The sequence below is a fragment of the Rhinoraja longicauda genome, chromosome 1 (genome assembly GCF_053455715.1).
Source record: "Rhinoraja longicauda isolate Sanriku21f chromosome 1, sRhiLon1.1, whole genome shotgun sequence".
In the NCBI taxonomy this organism is placed as follows: Eukaryota; Metazoa; Chordata; class Chondrichthyes; order Rajiformes; family Arhynchobatidae; genus Rhinoraja; species Rhinoraja longicauda.
The window spans coordinates 77,676,583-77,701,403 of record NC_135953.1 but is presented as its reverse complement, the minus strand read 5'-3'; the positions used below and the strand labels follow the sequence as shown (position 1 = coordinate 77,701,403).

Sequence of the window (24,821 nt, the reverse complement as noted above, 5' to 3'; positions counted from 1 at the left end):
TCAATGAAGGATTCCAACCCAAAACACAGCCTAGCCATGTTCTCCAGGGCTGCTGCTGCTGACCCACTGTTACTCCAGCATTTGGTGTCTTTCTTTGGCATAAACCTGCATCTGCAGTTCCTTGTTCTTATATATTGCATATTTATCAGTTTGACCAGTCTGCAAGAGAGGCTCTGAAAAAAAGACGCTCTGAATACTGCTGTCTTATTTATCACTGGATTACTAACAAGCTTAAAAATAAGTTCAGATATTCGTTACCGGTATATGTATGCATACATGTGCGTGCACAATGCCTGTTCAATGTCAATTTTTCTATTGGAAATTCTAGTGTCTCTCTACATAATGGAAATGCAAACAACCATCATGTTGAAATAACTCTCCACAGTAACAGCACGTCAGCACCATAGTTTTGTCTTGCCCAGTAATATCCTGCTGAGGAAATTTCATCCAACTATTTCCTACAATGCTGTAAGATTTCATTACCTATAAATTTCAAATCAAATCTATAAATCCAGATAATGACTTTTCCACTGAGTGAAGTCTGAACCAATTGAATCTCACTTACCTCACCCCTTAAAACAGAAGACCATATGTGGGCTTCGGAGATTAATCAATCTAAAAATAACCACAGACTTCAATACTTTTGCATTAAGTGGGGAGGTGGTGGGTTAGGGCTGGAATTCTGCAAGGCTTTTTTTTTATTGCTGGAGGCAAGGGACTGCAGTTGCTAGAATCCAGTGGAAAAAAACAAACTGCTGGAAGAACTGCAGCTGGTCAGGCATCTGTAGAAGCAATACGTATAGTCATTGTTATAGGCCAAGACCATGCATCAGGACAGTGTAGAAGTAAGCTAGTCAGTATACAAAAAATAGTTTATTTATACACGTCATCACACAACTGATTGCCAATAGCGAGCATGTTTTAGTGCCATGTCGTGGAGGGGAGGATGCTCCTCTAACTGCAGAGCATCTTGGACAATACAGCTCACCCCCTCCACGATACACTGGGCAAGCTGAGGAACACCTTCAGCAATAGACTAGTTGCACCAAGATGCAGGACAGAACTCCACAGGAGATCCTTCTTCCCTGTGGCAATCAAACTGTACAACTCCTCCCCCTTCTGTCATGGGGTAGACTGAGTGGTGGGTGCCTGGAACATGCTTCTGGGGATGGTGATGGAGGCAGATATGATAGCAGCATATAAGGAGGCTTTTAGATGGGCACATGGATGTGCAAGGAATGGAGGTGGCAAACCAGAGGGGAAAAATCACCAAAATGCAGTCAGGCCAGTATACCCTACAGGATTTTACCAGGAAACAGACTTCCTGCTCAGCAGATTACCACACACCCTGCCCCTCCCCCAACCCAGTGCATTGTTCACCCATTGACTAGTAGATCAGCCACTGGATAATCAAGAGTTGTACATCCGCGACACGTTAAATTTCCTTTGTCTTTTTATCTCTTTCAAGGTTTTGTCATTCCTGTGTGACAACTGTTCGTGCTAAACTCATCTTTTTTGAATTTGCAGAGTGGGTGTCCAGAAGATGGTGCTGTTCTCTCTCTTCTCACAACCAAAGTCTTCATTTTCCAGCTAACCTCTCACTCCCATTGAAAGACTTCCTGCCTCCCTCTACTTTCACCACAAATTACAGAACTGATTAAGTCCTTTTTCCAGGTCTACCACAGCACAAACTTTCAACCATTGCCCATTCAGAACATGTCACTTTAGCTTCCTTCCTGTAATTCCTTTCAGATGCTCTGTTGGTGAATAGTCACCTTCACCTAGGTTAAAGTACTGGAAGACATCTTGAGGTTATGAAAAGTGCTTGTAAATGTGTTACTTCTTTCTAAAATGTTGGGGGAGTCCTGAACCAGGGGCCAGTTTAAGAATAATGGGGAGGCCATTTAGAACGGAGACGAGGAAAAACTGTTTCAGTCAGAGTTGTAAATCTGTGGAATTCTATGCCTCAGAAGGCAGTGGAGGCCAATTCTCTGAATGTATTCAAGAGAGAGCTAGGTAGAGCTCTTAAGGATAGTAGAGTCAGGGGGTATGGGGAGAAGGCAGGAACGGGGTACTGATTGAGAATAATCAGCCATGATCACATTGAATGGTGGTGCTGGCTTGAAGGGCCGAATGGCCTCCTCCTGCACCTATTGTGTAAAAAATAAAAAGTAAAATAACTTTCTCACATTACATGATAAGTGTCATTCTTGGTACCTCAGGCTAGCATCAGATTTGAAACCAAGTGTATAGTCTATTCTACTGTCATATTGCCTCTGTAGGACCATCACATTATTTGAAAAAAGATCGCTCCCATTAACCAGTGATAATTAACCACTCATTCACTGTTTACTTAATCATATCTTCTATGGCCACATGTACTTCCCCACTGTTGCTGTTGAAAACGAGCCTTTGACTTTTAGTACCGCACATTCTCACCTTAATTACAGTCTATTACCTGGAAGCAAAAAGAGAAAGGAAAACAAAACAAAAGGGGAAATGAAACAGAGACAAGGAGACGACCTGAAAGGCCAAATAATGGCGACAGACAGCGACAGGGATTGTTACACAAAGTGACTACCAGCTCTACAATGGATTCCCATGAATCATCTATAATAACCAAACTGAATAGCTCACAAAATATTTAGATTTAGATTTTAGATTTAGAGATACAGCGCAGAAACAGGCCCTTCGGCCCACCGGGTCCACTCCGCCCAGCGATCCCCGCACACTAATACTATCCTACACCCACTAGGGACAATTTTTTGTTTTTAAATTTGCCCAGCCAATTAACCTACATACCTGTACGTCTTTGGAGTGTGGGAGGAAACCGAAGATCTCGGAGAAAACCCACGCAGGTCACGGGGAGAACGTACAAACTCCGTACAGACGGCACCCGTAGTTAGGATCGAACCCGAGTCTCCGGCGCTGCATTCGCTGTAAGGCAGCAACTCTACCGCTGCGCCACCGTGTCGGCGGATTATCTGGATATTCATGCTTAAACAATTTTCCCCTGAATCTCAGTCTGAAGAAGGGTCTCGACCGAAACGTCACTTATTCCTTTTCTCCAGAGATGCTGTTTAATCTGCTGAGTTACTCCAGTTTATTTGTGTCTATCTTCGGTCTAATACAATAACCAAGCAGCCAAACTTTTATCTCAACATTAGAAATGTTGCAGGATTGAAAATAACAACGCACCAGCAGCTGCTTGGAAGATCTTTTGGTGAATAGCAAAATCAAAATCATTCTTTTGCAGTTTAGATTTTTAAAGAAACAGCTTCCATGATTATTATTTGAACACATTCCCTACATGTATTTCACAGAACTTTTCACAAAACATATTGCATATGTTTCAGTGTAAAATTTAAAAGACTTGATAAATAAAACCTTTTACATATTCATTGGTAGGAAAATTACATCCTATGTGAAATAAAGCTACATAATTCATATATATAAACATAGATCAAACAAAATTAAAATTCCCTTGCTATGCTATATGTAATTCAGTTTGTCGCTCAAAGTGGTTCGTTTCACACCAATGCTAAACATGAGGAGTGTGAATCGGGTGTAAATCAGGGCAGTGAAACGACATTCTCATGGCAGTCTCGCTGCATTTAACATCAAGCTAGGTTGGGGCCCCAACCCTAGATCCAAGCTATAAATTAAACATAGATGTGAAGCAAAACAACCGTGCACTTATGCTGCTGTTATGGAGTTAATCAACTCAGACAGAGTTTTCAAGGGGGACATTATTACTACATCAAACAACAATGCAAAATTAATTACAGAAGGTCCTACATATCCCATCAAAAGTTTGAATCCCCTTGGATGAAACAGCTGCTTGTTAGTTTTTTTACTGCTCTTCAAAAGTCCAAATCTTAAATCTCAACTGTTTTTTTAGTCTCCAATACAGTATGTGTAGGAAGGAAATGCAGATGCTGGTTTAAACCGAAGATAGAAACAAAAAGCTGGAGTAACAGCTCCAATACAGTAGTTCATTCATATCAGAGTTTCGTTTTTTTTAGCTTCACAGCCTAAACGTGGCTTTTTCAGAAACGTCAGGCATAGACTAATGGTAGTGTAATTCACTGAAGAGAGAAACTTAACTGTAACAGATTGACACATGTTTAAATCCAAGCAGGAAACAATCTTGACTATAACTGTGATGCACGAGCAAGCTAAAATAGTTAACAGCTGTATAAACAGTTTAAAGTCCCAAATGTGCACCAGCGAAAGACTGAGCAAGTATCACTTTTTATATGGTTTTCTATGAAGGCAAATATTTCTAAAGAGGAAGTATTTTAAAAGAGAAACCAGTCTGCCCCTTTTCAAAATCCTATCGGGTTACAATAATTAAAGAAATTAACATGTTTACAAAAAAAGAAAATTGAAAATATCTTACAATATCTTTTTCATACTGTTTTCTGCTTTAGTACAGAAATATCTCTCCAATACAAGGATCAATTATGGGGTAATAAGAATCAATACAATCTGGTAGATCATGAATGGAAGCAAACAAAATAGAAAATTCAGTTAACTAACACTTTTATGAGCATCCTGAGATTGACAGACTTTGGATAGTGGATTAACTGGCTTTGTTAAGGCTTGTTGTGAACATTTTGCAATGATTCCTAAATAACTCTACATGTGTGAATCTTCCCGTTAAACTAAAAAACACTACAAACTAGAGGGAAATCAACAATTTTATTTAAAGTTTTCACCCGAAACATGAACCTTTTTTCTATCAGGTATTGACTTGACTGCCCCCAATTCCCAATTTTCTTTTAGTCCAAAATTTCACCATTTAGGGACTCCTTCCTTTTTACCCCAGTAAAACATCTTTCACTGTGCATTATACATTTAGAGATTTGTAAACCCCTAGTACAATTTTAAAAAATGGCTGACTGTCAGGTTGGCATTTGTTCTGAATCTGCATTGCAAGTGTGCATTTGCAATTTCATACTTAGCAGCCCTTTTGTTGTCTGGGTGATGCTCAGCAATCCGATGAAATGCAAATCACAACAAGCACAGCATCACCATAAGTATACATTGACCTGCATTACAACATAAACTGAAAGTACACATTAGCAGAGGGGCACGTCTTTCCAAAATTAAGAGCCGACTGGAAGTGAATTAAATGCCTCAATAGTGATATCAGCATTTACTAAATTATGATTTATATTTCAATAAAGCAGTCCCGGGAACCTGAGTGCAGAAGGAAAATCAAAATAGAAGTATTTGCTCGCAAATAGGGTTAAATACAAAGAGATCCAATAAATTGAATGGGTGTTTTTGATACAGATTAATGTACTACATTAATCATGTCATCCAACAAAACATGATTGCTTACAGAAGGATCTTGAAGTCCACTCTTAACTCCTGAAACGGGGCAACACAAGTAGACAGTGGTAAAGATCATAAGATCGTATGTGATAGGAATAGAATTAGGCCATTCCGCCCATCAAGTCTACTCCGCGATTCAATCATGGATGATCTATCTCTCCCTCCTAACCCTGTTCTCCTGCCATCTCCCCATAACCTCTGATACCCGTACTAATCAAGAATCTATTTATCTCTGCCTTAAATATATCCACTGACTTTGCCTCCGCAGCCTTCTGAGGCAAAGAATTCCACAGATTCACCACCCATAAAGGAGGCATATGGTAGCACAGCGGTAGAGTTGCAGCCTTAAAGGCCTTGCAGCGCCGAAGACCCAGGTTCAATCCCAACTACGGGTGCTGTCTGTACGGAGTTTGTACATTCTCCCCATGGCAGCGCGGGTTTTCTCAGAGATCTTCGGTTTCCTCCCACTCTCCAAAGACATACAGAATAGTAGGTTAATTGGCTTGGTACAAGTGTAAATTATCCCTAGTGTGTGAATGGTAGTGTTAATTTGCAGGGATCGCTGGTCGGCATGGATTCGGTGGGCCGAAGGGTCTGTTTCTACGCTGTATCTCTTAAAGTAAACCTAAAGCTTGCCTTCATTGGTCGAGGCATTGAGTAGAAGAGTAAAGGGCCTGTCCCACTTAGGCGATTTTTTAGGCAACTGCTGGCGACTGTCATAGTCATCGCAGGTCGCCAAAAAACCTGCGACTGGACCCCCCCCCCATGACAATGTCTACGACAGGCTACAATAACCTACCGCCTAGTCGACGTCAAGCTGCGGCAAGCTACCAACAACCGGCGACCCAATCGTCGCGACTAGGTCGTCCACCTACGATAACCTATGACTACACAGGCGACAACCTACGACAACCGAAGTCAACTACGTCCACCCACAACAAGCTATGACCCTGTCGGCGGCAACTGAAGACAATTCACGTAATTTTGGCCTCCGGCTTTGACGCCGGTACCTGTTGCCGGTTGATGTAGGTTGACGTAGATAGTCTCCAATGGAATTCACAGAAGTCAGCACCGGCGACAACCTACTTCACCTCGCGACAACCTACGACAGCACCTACGTCAGGAGACGTCAGGCTACGCTCATTGGCATCAAACCCACTGTCGCCAAAAAAAATTCAACATTCTGAAAATCCAGCGGCGACCAGAAAGACGCTACGACTATTTGGAGACTACTCACGACCATGCAGGCGACAGCCACGGCGACCGTGTGGCAAAAGCCTAGTCACCTAAAAAAATCACCTAAGTGAGACAGACGCTTAAGGAAATTACATTGCAGCTTTATATAACTTTGGTTATGCTGCATTTGGATTATTGTGTGCAGTGAACGTCGAAGATGAGGCTTTTTTTTTTACACACAATGAGCGATGGGTACCTGGAATGTGCTGCAATGAGCGGTGATGCTAGAAGCAGATATGGCAGTGGCATTTTAGAGGCTTTTAGATCGGCAAATGGAGGAACATGGATTGCGTGCAAGCAGAGGAAATTGGTTTTGCATGGCATCAAGGTCGGCACGGACATTGTGGACCAAAGGCCTGTTTCTATGCGGAACAATTCCATGTTTTATGTTCTTATTTTCAGTGAATATAGTTAATTATAGAATATCAAACCCTTTAAAATGAATGTACAACCTACTGCTCACCCACTGGCTGCACACTCTCATCCTTCACCTGACATTTCAACCACTTAAAAGGAAACTGATATTTTGCTTTCTTCTAAGTTAAACTAAGTTAAAAACAAGGTTTCTTAACAAAAAGTAATTTACTGGATAAACAGACACTCAAGATAATCCAGGACTCTTCCGTCACATTAAAATCATTCAAAAACAGTGATCATTTTAATCAAACAAAAATATGAAGCAGCATGTCTGGAAAGAAACATGCAGATATGCATCTAGCAGCCTGCACTTAATGAGTTGGCACCGCACTGAATGAGCTCCAGTTCACATGAACAAAGTTACCATGAATAATGTATGAATTCATCAGTCAACCATAAAGGCCTAAACCCATTTCATTGTTTGGTTAGACAACCAATTTACAATAAGACTTCAAAAAGTATGCAAACTGCACTGTTATTATTTTAAAAATAGATCTATTTGTTGGCAATATGTTAAATGAAACCAACAATTTCCACAATCAATACATGTACTGGCTGGAGTGGATAAATTGATTGCAAAGGAAGTGCAACAATAATTAAAAGTATTTAACTGAACTCTCCTGTTTAAGCATGTAGGAAGAACTGCAGATGCTGGTTTAAACAGAAGGTAGACACAAACTCCTGGAGTAACTCAGCGGGACAGGCAGCATCTCTGGAAAGAAGGAATGGGTGACGTTTCGGGTTGAGCCAGGTGAGTCTGAAGAAATGGTCTTGACCCGAAAAGTCACCCATTCCTTCTCTCCAGAGATGTCGCCTGTTTAAGCACTGTATTTGAATTAAATCTACTCCAACAGCACTATTCACAAATACTTTCTATCATTTTTGTTTTGAGGATGACATTTTTCAACATTTTTGCTTCTTGGGCCTTCTGGTTCCCCAAACTACAACAAATGACATACACAACACCAGACAGAAAAACCTACAATCCTAAAACAGGATATTCGTGGTTTCCATTACCATTGGGTAATGTGGTGTGATATATGTATCTAACATGCCTCCTTACAGCTGAGGGTGGAGAAGTCAAGCTTAAAAGATGCTACAGGTCAACTTCACGTGAAGGGTGACACAGTGAAACATTGGAAAGTGCAAGTAAAAGGACACATTCACAATTTCCTTCAAAAAGCAATTTACATCATCATGAATGGTACACAATTTGACTAATGTCATGTGATGTGAACAGCTAGATTATATCTCGTTCAGACTTCAAAGCCTAAAATCACTACAAAATAGTATAATATCAGAGTGGAACTATTTTAGGCTGCATCCTATATCTGATTGCTAAATTAAAAGCTTTCTGATCCAGAGTGGGAAGAAGCATTAATTGAAGTGTCAAATGATAGACATGAAGGATCAGGTCTAAATTAACCTGACAGCAAGCTACTAGGGGAGCAGAGTAGCAAAGAGTAGAGAAAGACAGAGTTGAAAAGAGCTTTCTTTAAGGCAAAAAAGGATGTGCATACGAGTTACTTGTATTTCAATAAAATTTAAAATGTAGCTTTTCAAACAATATAAAACATAGAAAAATGAAAATGATGGTTAAACCACCCAAGGTGAAAAGGTCACACTTTTTGTTGAGAATGAAATTAAGTATTGGCTTTGATATTAAACAGGAAAAGTGATAGGATCTGAAATAATTAACAAAACAGAGAAAACAACGGGCTGAAATTCCAATACAGCTATCCAAAGGGTTCCCCAAAGTACCAGAGATACCCTCAAGGCATGTTAACTTGTTCCATACTTCTGCTTCTGTGCATTCCAATGCGGAAGACAGAGACATCTGACCTCCCCATGTCACAGGGCTGACCAAAACCCAGGACAGGGCACAAACATGGTCAGCTGAGGGGATGAATGAATGCCAAGTGCATGAGCGGTGAGCCTGGGATGTCTGGTGAAAAGCGCGTGACCCATTCATTTGAAAGGCTTTACAGCCCTTCATTAAGCAGATAAATGCAGGCAAGTGTTCTAAACTTTGCGTTTTAATTAATTCCTAGTAGTTTAAACTATTTTTTTTAAATAATTTAATTTGCTTAAAGCTTTGTTTGTAAATTTTCCTTATTATCAGAAACTTCTAAAAGTAGCGAAAAGTCTATTGAAGGGTAACAAGCTCCCAAGAGACCAACATGGTATTCCAGTCCGTGGGGGGGGATTTGGATTTCACCATCTGAGGACTAATTATCTTGTGGTTTGGCCACCATGATCAAGACTCAAGTGGAAGCACACAGGTGCAAATTGTATGTCAATTTTCAAGTCAAGTCAATTTTATTTGTATAGCACATTTAAAAACAACCCACGTTGACCAAAGTGCTGTACATTTGATTAGGTTCCAATGGAAAAAAAATGAAACATACAGTAGCACGCAAACAGTTCACAGCGCCTCCTCAATGAGCCTGTGTAGGTGTAGGTATGTGAAATGTGGGTGGGTGAGGGCATGCACAAACAGCGGGGCAATCTGACCCATTGTGCCCAGAAAGGCAAAGTAATAAATAAGAAATCTTTGCCATTGCATTGAGCAGTGGTATTGTAATAATTTTGTTCAACAAAAATAAATGAAGTAATCATTAACCAAGTTGGCTTAACATTAATGCGGCTCATTTTTTAAAATTTATTTGTTTAGACGATGGAGGTAATTTAGAAACATATGGGCTAATCTTGAACTTGGATAGACCAGTTGCAAGAGGCGTTGGCTGAATGTCACATTTTAAAATATAACGAAAATATAGATTAATTTATTTTAAAATGTTCCTTAAATGCTATTCGGCAAGCCACAAACTACGTTTAACGGTACGACAGAACGTTATTTATCGCAGGAGGGAAATTAATTTGCCAACAGTCATAAAAAACACAAAATACATGGAACATGAAAATAAAGTGACGAGTGGCAAGGCTTTGGGGATGTGCAAAGATTGAGGGGGGGGGGGGCAGACTCAGTCTACCTCATGACAGAAGAGGGAGGGGATGTACAGTTTAATAGCCACAGGGAAGAAGGATCTCCTGTGGCATTCTGTCCTGCATCTTGGTGGAACCAGTCTGTTGCTGAAGGTACTCCTCAGGTTGACCAGTGTGTCATGGAGGGGGGTGAGTTTAAAATATTTATGTAATCTGCAGAAGAGAAAATGTATCATTCATATATCATTCATAATAAACACACATTCCATAAATAAACAAAATGGTGGATTCAAAAGTATTTTTCTCTGAAACCACAAAATCACCTCACTCAGAGATCGACCACTGAGGTGGACAAGAGGGCAATTTATTAGACTCAGTTTTTCCCTTCAATTTAGACAACAACCCAATTTCTGAAATCTTTTTTTTTTTTTAAGTTGCTATTAATCAGCTAAAATTATTTATACCATAAGTACTTGGAGCAGCAACACAGCAGTGGTTCAAATAGGTGCATTATCACTAGCAGTCCAGGAAAAGCAAGGAGTAATTGCAGCCTCGCCAATGTAGATCATATCGAGTAACTCAGCAGGTCAGGCAGCATCTCGGGAGAGAAGGAATGGGTGACGTTTCGGGTCGAGAGGGTGTCAACCCGAAACGTCACCCGTTCCTTCTCTCCCGAAATGCTGCCTGACCCGCTGAGTTACTCCATCCAGCATTTTGTGTCTACCTTCGATTTAAACCAGCATCTGTAGTTTTTTTCCTACATAGGTCACATCGAGGACAAATAACAACTCCAGCTAATGCAACAAAAGCTCAATAGCATTTTGTGTTTTACAGAGACTAATATGAAATGCAAGGCAAAGAGCACACTTTAAATGATATGGCAATATCCTAGTCCTAGTTGAAAGTAGTGTGCAATATTTTGCATTACACTGCAGGGAATAATACATCAAGAGGCTCACTGGTAATCCCCAATATGCCCATTCACCTGTCCTGTATCTATCATGATCAAAATGTTATTCAAAAATGCCATAATCCTACATGGCAATGACTTGCATGCCAGCACCCATAAAACAGCAAACACACTGATTCTCTGCTAAGCCATTTTCCCAGCTCACCTGCCTATTAACCTGAGAAAGTGAAATTTGTTAAAAGGTCACTGAAATTAAACAAACTCATTTAACTAAACACAATTAAGTCAAAAGCACATGATCATCTACCCCTCTGTTCCTCACAGAAATTCCTTTCCAATCAAATGATCATGAGGAGTCACTCCGACCTCTACAGATCTCTGTAGAAAGTAAACACAGGATGCATCTCAGCCTGCTAATGGCAACCACTCAGCTCTTGACTGCCTGAACATTCAGAGAGTGATGAATACAGCCCAGTCTATCACCACCCCTTCACTTCCTTCCATCCAGGCAATCCCTTTTCTCTCTTCGTCCTTCTGGGTGAAGATACAGGAGCTTGAAAGTACGGATGTCAACGTTCAAGAACAGCTTCATCTGCACTGTTAGCCGGCGCCTGAATTTTTCATATCTTTCATGATCCTTTCCTCAGGGTGCTGCCACATGCTCCTAGTCTTAACTCAACCTCATTTGGTTATTTTGTTAATCTACTTTCATAATCTTTGCACTAATTCAGATAGCACTACAGTCTTGCATCATTCTGCTGTTCTGAACGTCGCCGTACTTATTGTATTTATCATTACTGTGTGTATACTGTTTATTCTGTGAGCTTCATGTGAATAAAGGAATTTTATTGCAACCTGTGGAATAAGTAGAATGTGGTCAGCATCCCTAAAGTCCTCACCCACTGACACTTCAGCCATTTGCCCTGCCCAATTCCCAAATAATAGGTGAATCTTTGCCCCCTTACTTGTAGGACCCTCAACACCTAGCCAGAGGAAACATTCCTGAACCCGTTTGATAAATTCCACCCCATCTAAGCCAATGGCAATATTGCAGTCCCACTTTATATTGGGAAAGTTAAAATCTCATACAATGCTAACTCTATTAGTCTTGAAGCTGTCTACAATCTCCCAGCATATCCTATTCTGAGTTTAACCTATCCACATCGAGTTTATCCACCTTAACTGTCTTGTATTGAAATAAAAGCTATTAATCAAACAGTTGATCACTGCTCCCCACCATGCTCCTGTCTGTCCTCTTAGTGACTTCTGAATTGCCTTCCAGTCTTCCACCTACCCGACCATTGCATTTTATCCCATCTCCCTGCTAATATTCACAAGGCATATATTCACTGGAGTTTAGAAGGAGAGAGGATCTTTTGGAGACATATAAAATTATAAAAGGACTGGACAAGCTAGATGCAGGAAAGATGTTCCCAATGTTTGGGGAGTCCAGAACCAGGGGCCACAGTCTTAGAATAAAGTGAAGGCCATTTAAAACTGAGATGAGAAGGAACTTTTTCACCCAGAGAGTTGAGAATTTGTGGAATTCTCTGCCACAGAAGGCAGTGGAGGCCAATTCAGTGGATGAATTTAAAAGAGAGTTAGATAGAGCTCTAGCGGCTAGCGGAATCAAGGGATATGGGGAGAAGGCAGGAACAGATTACTGATTGTGGATGATCAGCCATGATCACAGTGAATGGCTGTGCTGGCTCGAAGGGCCGAAGGGCCGAATGGCCTCCTCCGGCACCTATTTTCTATGTCTATGTCTCCATATAGTTTAAACCCTCCCGAGTAGGACTTGCAAAACTGTCTGCCATGATATTGCATCCCTTCCAGTTCAGGTCCAATCTGTCCCTCTTGAACCAGTCCTCCCTGCCCCAACTGCTCAGCCATGCATTCATCCATCCATCCATCCTATCTTCTTATTTCTACCCTCACTAGCACATGGCACAGGTAGTAATCCAGAGATTACTACACTTGAAGTCCTGCGTTTTAACTTCTGCCTAACTTACTATAGTCACTCTGCAGGACAAATCCCTTTTCCGACCTGTCATTTGTGTCAATGAGCACAACTACTTCTGGCTGCTCGCCCACCCCCTAGAAAATGTCTTGCAATCACTCCGAGATATCTTGGACCCTGGCACCAAGAGGCAAGACACTAACCTGGATCTCATCACATAATCTCTTGTCTGTCCCCAACTGATGAGTAATGAGCCTGCTATCACAAGTCTGACCACTCCTCCCTGCTGTGCCTCAGAGCCAGGGCTGGTGTCACAGTCCTGACTGATGCTGCTGCTCTCCTCTAAATGATCATTTCCCCCAAAATAAATTCTAAAGGGGAAATGACCACAGGGGATTCCTGCACTCTTGGGCCACTCCCTTTCCTAGTGGTCAGCCATCTACCTTCTGCCTGCCCCTCAGGTGTGACCACTTCACTAAGACACTCTCATTCTTACAGATGATCCTGAGGTTGTCCAGCTGTAGCTGCAGTTCTTTCATGCGGTCAGTCAGGAGCTACAGCTGGATACACTTCCCACAGGTGTAGTCCTCAGGGGCACTGGGGACTCAGTTTCCAGGATTTCCCACATCCTGCAGGAGGAGAATACCACTGCCATGACTATTATACAACCAGCACCAAGACTAAAAGAGAGACTGGTGAGACCCATGTTCAGCCTCCTGGCCAAAACCTCTCGACCCAAAGCCTCAATGCTTCCCCTCAAACATAGCACTTCACTTCAACATACAGCCTCTCCCAAATTGGTGCTCTCAAATGGCTGCCCTGCTAGTGCCCGCCTTCCTTTAATGCGCCACTAGGAACAGTTACCCCAGACATTTACAGTTGGGGGGTTTTTAATCTCTCACGCTGTTTCACCTCTCAGCTGCTCACAAACAGCTGAAATTGACCAAGTCTCATGTGTATGGTTCATTTAAAAAATCTCCATCATTGGAGAGATAAGAATGAGACGTCAACAATATAAATTCAGGGAGGCTAAGAGAGACAAACTATAGAAGCATTTAAAAAATCCACAATAATGAATGGAGTCAGACAGGATTTAATTTAATTGAAAAGTAAATAAACCTTTTGGCAAAGAACAGGTGGGTATGAGGAAAGATCAGGCCAGTGGATATCATTCTAGTTTGATCTAGCAACAAGCAGGCACAGACATGACAGAGTGCTTCTCCTGTCTAAGGCTTCTTTGTCTCTATCCCTTATATATGGGTAGGTGCAGCACTCCAAGAATGGCTCTTAGGGAAAACATGTGATACTTTCATGATTAACTTGATAAGACTTGGTTAGCAATAACAATGGGAGGAAGGAAAGAGAAGGAAGAGGAATGAGAAAGTGTACAAAATTAATGAGCAAGAAAGAGAGCAAAGAACATATAGGCTGACTTCTGTTTGTACTGTAGCCTTTTTAATCTCAAGGTCTCCCAGAATACATTACAGTAAATTAAGTACTTTTGAAATGTAGTCATTGTTATAATATTGGAAATGTAGCTTAAACTAGGATGATCTTTTAACCAATGATCAACACACAAAGTGCTGGAGGATCTCAACAGGTCAGGCAGCATCTGAGGAGGGGATGGACAAATAACATTTCAGGTTGGGACTCTTCTTCAGTCTAATGGAGTAGAAAACTGGGAAAGGGAGGTGAAAAGTTAAAAGGGTGTCAGATAAGGAGGACGATGGAAATATAAAACCAAAGGATGGGATTATGGATGCAAGGGTACGGGGACAGGAACGGGAACAGAGGATAAAAGGGATGCATGCAACTCAGGCATGGGACATGAATGCACAATGACGGAGTGGAAAGGAGCAGCGTGGTCTGGGGAAAATGGAGAAATATGTGCACATGGGGTGAGGGTGGGCCCAGGAAAGAGATGGGAGGGGTGGGGTATTACTTGAAATTGGAGAATTCATTGTTCATACCATTGATTTTGTAGACTACCTGAATGGAATCCGAGGTGCTAATCCTCAAATTTGCATGTGGCCTCACTTAGGCAATTAACAGAAAAGTTAGCAAGGGAATGGGAAGGGCAGCTGGCACCTCGTAGATCCAGCAAGCCTTGACAGACAGACCTGAAGTGTTTGATGAAACAGTCACCTAGTCTACCTGATCACACCGATCTAAAGGAAGCCACATCAGGAGTAAATGCAGTAGATGAGATTTGAAGAGGTGCACATGAACCTCAGTCACACCTGGAATGCTGGGTTTCCTGGACAGAAGTGAGAGATGAGGTGTAGGGATATGTGTTACATCTACTGTGATTGCAGGGGAAGTACCTGGAGAGGTGGTGGGAAGGGATGAGTAAACTGGAAATTGCAAATGACCAGATATTCATTTAGTTGCGAGATCAGTCATTTTAACCAATTATATCTGGTTAAGCCTTCAATTTTAAAAAAAAGTTATGTTTACTTCCATCAATGCAACTAAATGCAATCCAATTGTTGATCCAATTGAGGGTGTTAGATGCTAAAGTTACAAAGCAGATTCCAAAATAGATACATCATTAAACTTTCCATTGTGATATTCCTTTAACCAAGTAAACACATAGTCACTTGTAATTTTAACTGGACTCTTAAAATATCTATTTTTTTGCTTCTCTTCTATTAGTCTTCTAAATTTAAAGTGGAATAGTAAACATTGAAAATTATGAATATTCTAAGCACCTCCACATATTTAGTTGTGTCATAATTAATATTTCAAAAAACCTGGTACTTTTCGGTAAACAAGTTGACTTAAAGTGAACACACTTTCAAATGGGCTCTGTGCAGAATAAATCAGTCTTCTATTGTGTATAATTTGCAACCAGATATATACACAATCCAATTTACAAATCAACTTTGCAATATTACAACATAACCGTATTCTTTCAGTATAACTTCAACCGTATACTTCGCCTTGTCTTTATTCATCTCCATCAATGTTTAAAACAAAATTCATCTAATATCTTTATCTACAGACGTTTTCTTCCCACAGTTGGTTAGCATCCGTTCACAATATCCTCAAAACAGTCATTAATAACGCAGAACAGTAACCACAGATTGTGATTCCATTCACCACCACTGAACTGGAACAGTTCCCGATGATTAATCACACCTTTCTATTGTCTGGCAACCTCTTTCTTGGCTTTAAGTTTGACATGAAAGATAATGTCAATGGTTTCTGAAAGTTAACACATTAAAAACACTGTTTTCACATGATGATAGAAAATGGAAACATTTTCATGCATGCCATATTCAGTCTTTACAGAATTGTGCATTTGAACTAGCTCTTCAGTCTAATGAGTTCAATATACAGCACAGATGTTAATGCAAATGAACATGAAAGCAGTTTGTTAAACCGAGTGATTTAGGTTGTGTGGTATTCTCCTATAATTGGGTGGTAACAGAACATTTAACATCACAAATAAATAAACGGACAAATTCTAAGATAAGAGTTGCAAAAGATTCAAATTAAATTGGCATTTTCTCATTGTGTACATTGCAAACCAATGGAAACACTCAGGATGTTATTTTATATGGAACTGAATATTTTTCTATTTCAACTAAAAAGAAAGCCATTCATATGGTGGGAAAATGCACACACTCAACATGCAGAAATCAGATCCTTGTAGGTAAATATACAATAATATATAATAGTTAACAGGGCCAGAATATTTCATTGGTAGCACACAAGAAAAAGCATGTATACTTTGGCCCCAAATGCTCCCTGTGCCACGAAAAATGTCTCAATTGTAAGCAAAGCAGACTTCCTCTATTTACCTATGGAGCATTACCTAAATGGCTGTTTTATTCCAGAAGGTAGACACAAAATGCTGGAGTAACTCAGCGGGACAGACAGCATCTCTGGAGAGAAGGAATGAGTGACTTTTCGGGTCGAGACCCTTCTTCAGATTGAAGAATTCCAGAGTGTTTGAGGTTTGGTTGGCATGCCGCTCACAGAAATGCCTGCTGCAGCATCTCTGGGGGATATTTGGTCAAACGGAAGCCCGCCCGGGGGGGGCAAAACTTAGAGGCACGTAGAGAACGCTTACTGTTCAATGCCAATGCCTCCCTCGTGCATCTGATATATGCTCCACTATGTCGACACTTCCAATAAACAGATGCAGACATTTCATTGGTCCAAATTTCTAAATTTTGTAAGAGTGGACCAGTGTCCAATAGAATGCCTCATTGGAAACACCCAATCTCTAATCTTTTCCTTAGGCTTTTCCAGACTGCATATAACAGATTTGCCTGTATCTTCATAAACATTTATTACAACTTAAGGAATAGGGCTATACCCAGTTTTGTAAATGCCTTCAAAATTATTATGCCAGAGTAAAAGTAAAATCCCCAGATCCCCATGTTAATTGGTCAAACCAGAACATCTCTTGATATTCCAGACCATAATTACTTGTAAATAATCCTTTATCAATCCAACTTTTTTTTATCATAAACCATCTCAACAACCAATGACTAAGCACTGAAATTGCAACATTTCAGAATAGTTCAAATAACTTTATTTTGTGAAGCCATGAAAATTCACATCCTGCCTTTCATAAATAACATGCTGGACCTTGGATCTTTAAACTCTGTATCACACCATTGCTGCCATCCTTGCTCAATCATCTACAATATGCAAGTGTGGAACTTTGTTTCTCTGATGCGTTTCAGACTCACATTTGCAGAGTGGGAGGTCAAAAATTGCATCCTCATATAGAGTAGCTGGCCAAATATTTTGTGACGATGGAATTCCAGTTATTGGCTATTCTTTGCTTTCTCTGATTCTCATGCTCAGATACTTGAAGGTTATGCTGCTGAAGGGAATGAGTTTAGATGTCCCCAAATGGCCTGTAATAGATCTTGTTTCTATATTTACAAATAAAAGACTCCGCTTACCACCATTTCACGGAGGCCGGAGTGATCGATTTTGACGCGAACAGACAGAGATCTTCACGACGTTTCAGTTTAATTAGTCGTTTATTGAAGTAGTGATACAAACAGATTTATAGTTCTCCAAGCTTTTCTCTCGTCATAAGTCTGGTAAGAACTGTGTCTCGCCATAGCTTCTCCGCGTCTGACGCATCCCGTCTCTGCATTCCCAGATAGTACCTAGTTCTGGCTCCTCCCAGTACGTTATGCCCATATATGCCCATTATGCCCATATATGTATTCATCTCACGACAACCCCCAAGTGCCCAAAAATAATACAGCAAGATACAAACTGGCATGATATGCTAAAAGCTAATACAAACACAAATGGCTCCTACACCGGCCCCTAATTGTTCTACGAAATTGTTCTAACAAAACAATTATGGATAAAAATTAAAAGGAACCATAAAAACTTCACACATAATCAAAATAAAGCATGCACTATATGTTGGCATCTAATCTACTTTAGTGATTCTTCAATCATAAAGGCCACCAGTCTAGCTGTACTCGGGTATCAGCTTCTAGGAGCAGACATATCTTTGTTATTGTTCTTTCCAAGATGTTGCTCTTAGTCTGAAGTCGAACTGTGCGCACAAGACCTTGTGCATCTGGTATGGTCTCCAATATTCTGCTCATTAGCCAAGAGCTTTGTGGGGCAGTGGAATCAGCCACCAGAACAATGTCACCTTTAGCAAAGCTTCTTTTCTCCTTTGACGACCGTTGTCGCACTTGGATCAGAGACAAGTATTCTCGTATCCACCGTTTCCATAAGAGACCTGCCATATATTGTACCAGTCTCCATCTGCGTCTGATGTATAAATCTTCCTTTACAAAGAGCCCAGGTTGTAGTATTGGCTTGCCTTTCCACTGAAGATGGTTTGGTGTGAGTGTTTCCAGGTCCATAGGATCATCAGAACTCTTGGTAGTGGGTCGATCATTTAAAATTGCTTCAACTTCACAAATTAAAGTTTTCAATCCTTCATCATCCGGAACGTGTTGGCTAAGAACAGAGAGGAGCACATTTTGAACCATGTGGATCAATCGTTCCCAAACACCGCCATGATGGGATCCTGCTGGAGGGTTAAAGTACCATCTTATCCCTTGCTGAAGCACAGCATTCTGGATTTTGTCCTGATTCAAGGCATTGAATGCTTCTCTCAATTCTCTTTCCACTCCGATAAAATTTGTGCCGTTGTCTGATCTTAAAGATGAAACTTGATGAGGGGGGATCTTATTGAAACATATAAGATAATTAGGGGATTGGACACATTAGAGGCAGGAAACATGTTCCCAATGTTGGGGGAGTCCAGAACAAGGGGCCACAGTTTAAGAATAAGGGGTAGGCCATTTAGAACGGAGATGAGGAAGAACTTTTTCAGTCAGAGAGTGGTGACGGTGTGGAATTCTCTGCCTCAGAAGACAGTGGAGGCCAGTTCGTTGGATGCTTTCAAGAGAGAGCTGGATAGAGCTCTTAAGGATAGCGGAGTGAGGGGGTATGGGGAGAAGGCAGGAACGGGGTACTGATTGAGAGTGATCAGCCATGATCGCATTGAATGGCGGTGCTGGCTCGAAGGGCTGAATGGCCTACTCCTGCACCTATTGTCTATTGTCTATTGTCGACAAATGTATCTTCGTAATGCATGGATGCAGGAGTCTGTATCAGGTGTGTCTGCAACCTCAAGATGTACTGCCCTGCTTGCCATGCAGGTGAAGATTACACCATACCTTTTCACAAAACTTCGTCCCCTTTTGATCTCTATAGGACCGAAGTATTCTACTCCTACATCTGTAAATGGAGGATTGTCTGGTAGAATTTTTACCAGGGGCAAATCTGCCATCTTTTGTTCTCCAACTTTTCCCCACTGTCGTTTACAAACAACGCAGTCTGTTATAATTTTTCTTGCAGCTGAGTTAGCTTTGATCATTCAGTACCTTTTATGGAGACGAGACAGCATATGATTTCTTCCTCCATGTCCGAGCTGTTCAAGGATGTGTCGTAACAGTAGTGTTGATATGTGAAAGGCCTTCGAGAGAATAATAGGATGGTTAGCCTCTTCAGGCATCGCTAGTCTATTCAGGCTACTGCCTACTCTCAGAAGTCCATCATTCAGTTTGTTAGATCCAGTTTGTACAAATCACTGCTTCTTTTGATGGTATTACCACTACCTTCGTGCTGATAGTTCTACGAATTTCTGTCTTTGACTGAAAGAGATGATTGCGCTTTCTGCTTGGGAAAGATCTTCAGGACATAAACATTGTCCGCGGAGTGTTGCTTTAAAGGCTTGCATCTCCTTCTCAACCTCCTCTTTCAGTTTGTCAGGATCCTTTACAAAGCTACTCACAGTAATCTGAATCTCCTTTCTCTTTCGAGTCAGCTGAAAGAGTATTGTCTTTACTTTAAGAAGCCGCTAAGGCAGTCTTCAGATACCTCCATGATGAGAAATAGCTGATCAGAGAGTTCATGGAGTCCAATGGATCTTTGACAATGACGTTCATTGTAATGTCTTGCTTGATTAGACATTAGCAGAGATTGCAGATTCCAAGTGATGTTTTGACCATTCTCTGTCTGGCTTACAGAGAGATTCTGGTCCTTTGATCCATCTTTTACAGCTTAAGAAGCAGTCTGCTGTTAGTCCTCTAGATGCTTCATCTGCAGGATTTTCTTTTGTGCTAACATATCTCCATTGTGATACATCAGCAGCATCCCTCACAAAATAGATTCTGTTTGCTACAAATGTTTGAAAGCGTTTACTTTCGTTGTTAATGTACATAAGCACCATTGTGCTATCGGTTCAGAAGATGGATTTGTCCAGTTGAAGCTGTAATTCTTTTCGCAGCATTGTGTCAATTCTGACAGCTAGGACTGCAGCTGTATGCTCTATTCTGGGAATCGTCATTTGTCTTAAAGGTGCCACTCTCGATTTTCCCCATTATGAATGCAATATACACCTCTTTGCTATCGGTTTCCAGTCTTAGATATGAAACAGTACCGTAGCCACTTTCGCTGATGTCTGTAAAGTGGTGCAGCTGTGCATAACCGATTTGACCAAAGTTTGCGGGCTTCATGCACCCGTCCACCTTACAAACTCCGCAATCTTGTTGATCAGCTCTTACTTTATGTAGTGGCAACTTCAGTCCTTACAATAAAGTCCTCTCCGCTTACCACCATTTCACGGAGGCTGGAGTGATCGATCTTGACGCAAACCGACAGAGAGATCTTCACGACGTTTCAGTTTAATTAGTCGTTTATTGAAGTAGTGATACAAACAGATTTATATTTGTCCGAGCTTTTCTTTCGTCTTTTCTTTTCTTTTCTTTCGTCATTCTTTCGGCACTGTAGCGCAGCGGTAGAGTTGCTGCTTTACAGTGAATGCAGCGCCGGAGACTCAGGTTCGATCCTGACTACGGGTGCTGTACTGTAAGGAGTTTGTACGTTCTCCCCGTGACCTGCGTGAGTTTTCTCCGAGATCTTCGGTTTCCTCCCACACTCCAAAGACGTACAGGTATGTAGGTTAATTGACTGGGTAAATGTAAAAAATTGTCCCTAGTGGGTGTAGGATAGTGTTAATGTACGGGGATCGCTGGGCGGCGCGGACTTGGTGGGCCGAAAAGGCCTGTTTCCGCGCTGTATATATATGATATGATATGTCTGGTAAGAACTGTATCTCGCCATACCTTCTCCGTGTCTGATGCATCCTGTCGCTGCATTCCCAGTTAGTACCTAGTTCTGGCTCCTCCCAGTACGTTATGCCCATAAATGTATTCATCTCACGACAACCCCCAAGTGTCCAAAAATAATACAGCAAGATACAAAATAATATGATATGCTAAACTGCTAATACAAACACAAATGGCTCCTACAGGTGATATATTATGATGATTCCAAGATGGCACACATAAATTCTATTTGAGAGGCTAGCCACAAATGTTTTTCTGTTGAATGGACTGATTTTATTGTGTTTAATTCTAATTACCTGCTAGCAGCTTGCTGTGTTATTTCTATATGAAAAATCCTCTCTATCATTTTCAGGTCATATCACCACATCACGTTGTGTACTGTTGACTTAAGCCTGTAAATCTAGAGTTATTAAAACATTGTCGGATTTGGTCAGGTAGAATAATTAAAATCAAAAAGGAAAATTCATTCAACATCTTTCATGAAAAGTCTTCCTATCACATATTATTCAAAATGTATTTTAAATATTCTAGGTTGCATTCATTATACAAATATAACATTGTTGCAAAACAATTTCAGCTTCTTATCAATGATAAATATATGTTGAATATAAGTCTGAAGAAGGATCTCAACCTGAAACATCACCCATTCCTTCTCTACAGAGAAGCTGCCTGTCCCATTGAGCTACTCCAGCATTTTGTCTATCTTCAGTTTAAACCAGAATCTGCAGTTCCTTCTTACACATAAATATCTGCTAAATTGACCCAGATGTGAAAATGACGACACAAATCCACTTATGTAAGCAGTTACAGTTGTCAAAACTTCACTCCAATGTTGTTGCTCATTGTCTACAGATATTGTACTTAAAACGTCAAAGTCTGTAGCCAATAATTCTCCAAAGCAATTAGCTAGTCATTAATATGCAGGAATAATTTGGATTGTTTAGTAATATGAAGGTTTTTTTGGAACTGTAACCTTGGAAAAAACATACTATATTTGCAGTCACTGCATTCCACCCAAAATCCAAAGAAAAGATTTTACATTGTTGATCTGATACAATTTATAATTACTTGATGGTGAATGGACTATTCAATGATCAGGCAATCATAAAAAACAATGATTGAATTGTTAGTGTAGGAGGGCTGTTATTCACTCTATTGAATTCATGCCAACCTTTAGTAGTGCAATCTCATCAATTGTATTCTCCCATAACACAGCAAATTATTTTCTCCAAAGCCTAACTAATTCCATTTTTATGTATTGGTTGATTAGGCATTCGTCACCCTTGCAGGAGAAGCTGGGAGTCGGTTTCTAAAGTGCCGTGGCTGAATATATAATATTAAAAAGAAACGAGTGCAGATCGTACAATTCTCGGTAACAGTGTTTCGAAATCCTGATTGATTTCATTCCTTAGATTTTGCTCAGTAGAGGACGACTGAATGGCCCTTTTTAAAACCATGATGTATATAGCAGTTTTCCCAATCATCGTCAACTCATTTAGGTACACTTGATTTTAAAATGAAGAGTCAAGTGTTTAATTATCGTATCTACTGGCAATGGAACAACTAAATGTTTACTTTATAATTTATACTAACATGATTTGAAAAAAATGGTGAACCATTTGAGTGCAACAAATTTCCACAAGCACCATGCCACACTGCCATGATGATCAGAATATCTTTGTTTAAAGTGTGAGGTGAGAAATCCACTCTGAAAAGGATTCCACATCCATGAAAATCCTCGTGGTCATCACGGATGCGAGATCTTTCACAGTGACCTGAGAGGTCGAAGAGGCTCTCAGTTCAATGTCTCGTCAGTTCTTCCTCACCGAAGTGCCACCTTAGATGCCTGTTCTGTGGAGGTTATAGTGCTACTAACTAAGGTTTGACTAAGTTTAGGTCGATCGCCTCTCGAGTTTCATTCAATTTTTCGACTATGTTGATGTATTATATAATGGCTCTAGTTTCTGCGTGATTTTTTTTTGTTGCATTTTCATTAATTGGCATGCATATCTTAGTAATTAAATGTGCTCTCAAATCCTAGAATTAAATGTTCAGAAACACGCCGATGGCGACGTCCAAATTACCGTACGTCACATAGATTAATAATAAATAATACATTTAATTTATATGGCGCTGTTCAGGATACTCAAAGACGCTTTACAGAGCAAACAAGACATAAAAACAAACAAACAAAAGATTTGTCCACAATTGGCTGCAACTTCAAACCTTTACAAAGTGTCGGTGCCGATGTAGTAACTGAAGTTGCGATACTTACAATGTAACTGTCTTGTTGGGGAGGGTGTCGAGTGGGAAAATCTCTGTCAACTCCAAGTTGGTGCAAACAACTTTCTTGTCGGCTGCCCCGGGGGCTGGGGCTGGGGCTGGGACTGGGCCTGGGGCAGGGGATGCCTGCGGGAGAGCGGCGGACGGAAGCTTCCAGACGTTTTTCGGACGTTCATCCAAGTGCTTACAACCACTCGGCACAGCAACGCAAGCCCCGACCGCCAGCAGCAAAACCACCCCTGACAACTCCACGTCTGCGGTACGACGTTTCATTTTCCTTTGGGCCGCCGTAAAAAAAACAATTCTCAGTACAAGGCAGCAAACTTTCCCAAGGTTTGTGAGCGCCTTCTGTGTCGCTCAAAGAAACGAGCAGAAAGCCCAACAGCCGCCGCCACCACCACCACCACCACCACCAGGCCCCCGCGATGATGCACCGTGATTCTCCATTCAAAGTCCGAGACTGCACCACGTCCGGCTACAAAACATTCACGCGTCCGAAGGCAAAAGTTAAATGCCCGGGGAAGCATCCATCGCCGCCGGCGGACTCGACTCCAAGCATCATGCTCTTGTGAGCTCCGACTGCAGCCCCGCAATCAGTCCGCAACCTGGCCTTGCTTGCTTGCTTTGTGCCAGCGGGACAGTCAGTGGAGAAGCGTCTTCTCGGCAGCTTGCATCCAGCAGAGAGCCCCCCGGACCGGTGAAGGCAGTGGGCGGCCGCACTAGTGGCACTGCAGTACCGCGCCGAGCCGCGCCGCGCCGCCACACAAAGGGACAGCGATCATTCACACCGCGGCCCCCTGGCCCTGGGCCTTGCCAGCACCTCCCACCAGCGGCCCGGCGAACCACCAGCGGGGGCGCCCGCCCGCCCGCAGCACTCACACCCCAGCTCCCCTCCCCTCCCCTCCTCGCCCGTGCTTGGGGCAAAGGTAATAGATCTTTGGTTTGGGCAAAGCTCGGCTGGAAACTTTGCAACTGGGGAGGGAAGGCCGGTGAGCAAAGGAAACGCACCGCACGCAGTCGTGCCTTTGTTTTCCTCTGGGAGGTTTTCTGGAGGGAGGGAGGGAGGGAGGGAGGTGGGGATTGGAGTTGG

At 41.5% G+C, this 24,821-nt stretch overlaps 1 protein-coding gene across 2 annotated transcripts in view; it reads right to left on the bottom strand.

Annotated features, from left to right (window-relative positions):
• The window catches only part of adgra3 (adhesion G protein-coupled receptor A3), a 106,038-nt gene extending 81,506 nt beyond the window's left edge, over positions 1–24,532 (bottom strand). For both annotated transcript variants that reach the window (XM_078400611.1, XM_078400621.1), the window contains exon 1: positions 23,724–24,532. In XM_078400611.1, the coding sequence (XP_078256737.1) occupies positions 23,724–24,004 (281 nt within the window). In that variant the 5' untranslated portion in view covers positions 24,005–24,532. The remainder of the gene's footprint in view (positions 1–23,723) is intronic.
• Positions 24,533–24,821: the final 289 nt, after the last annotated feature.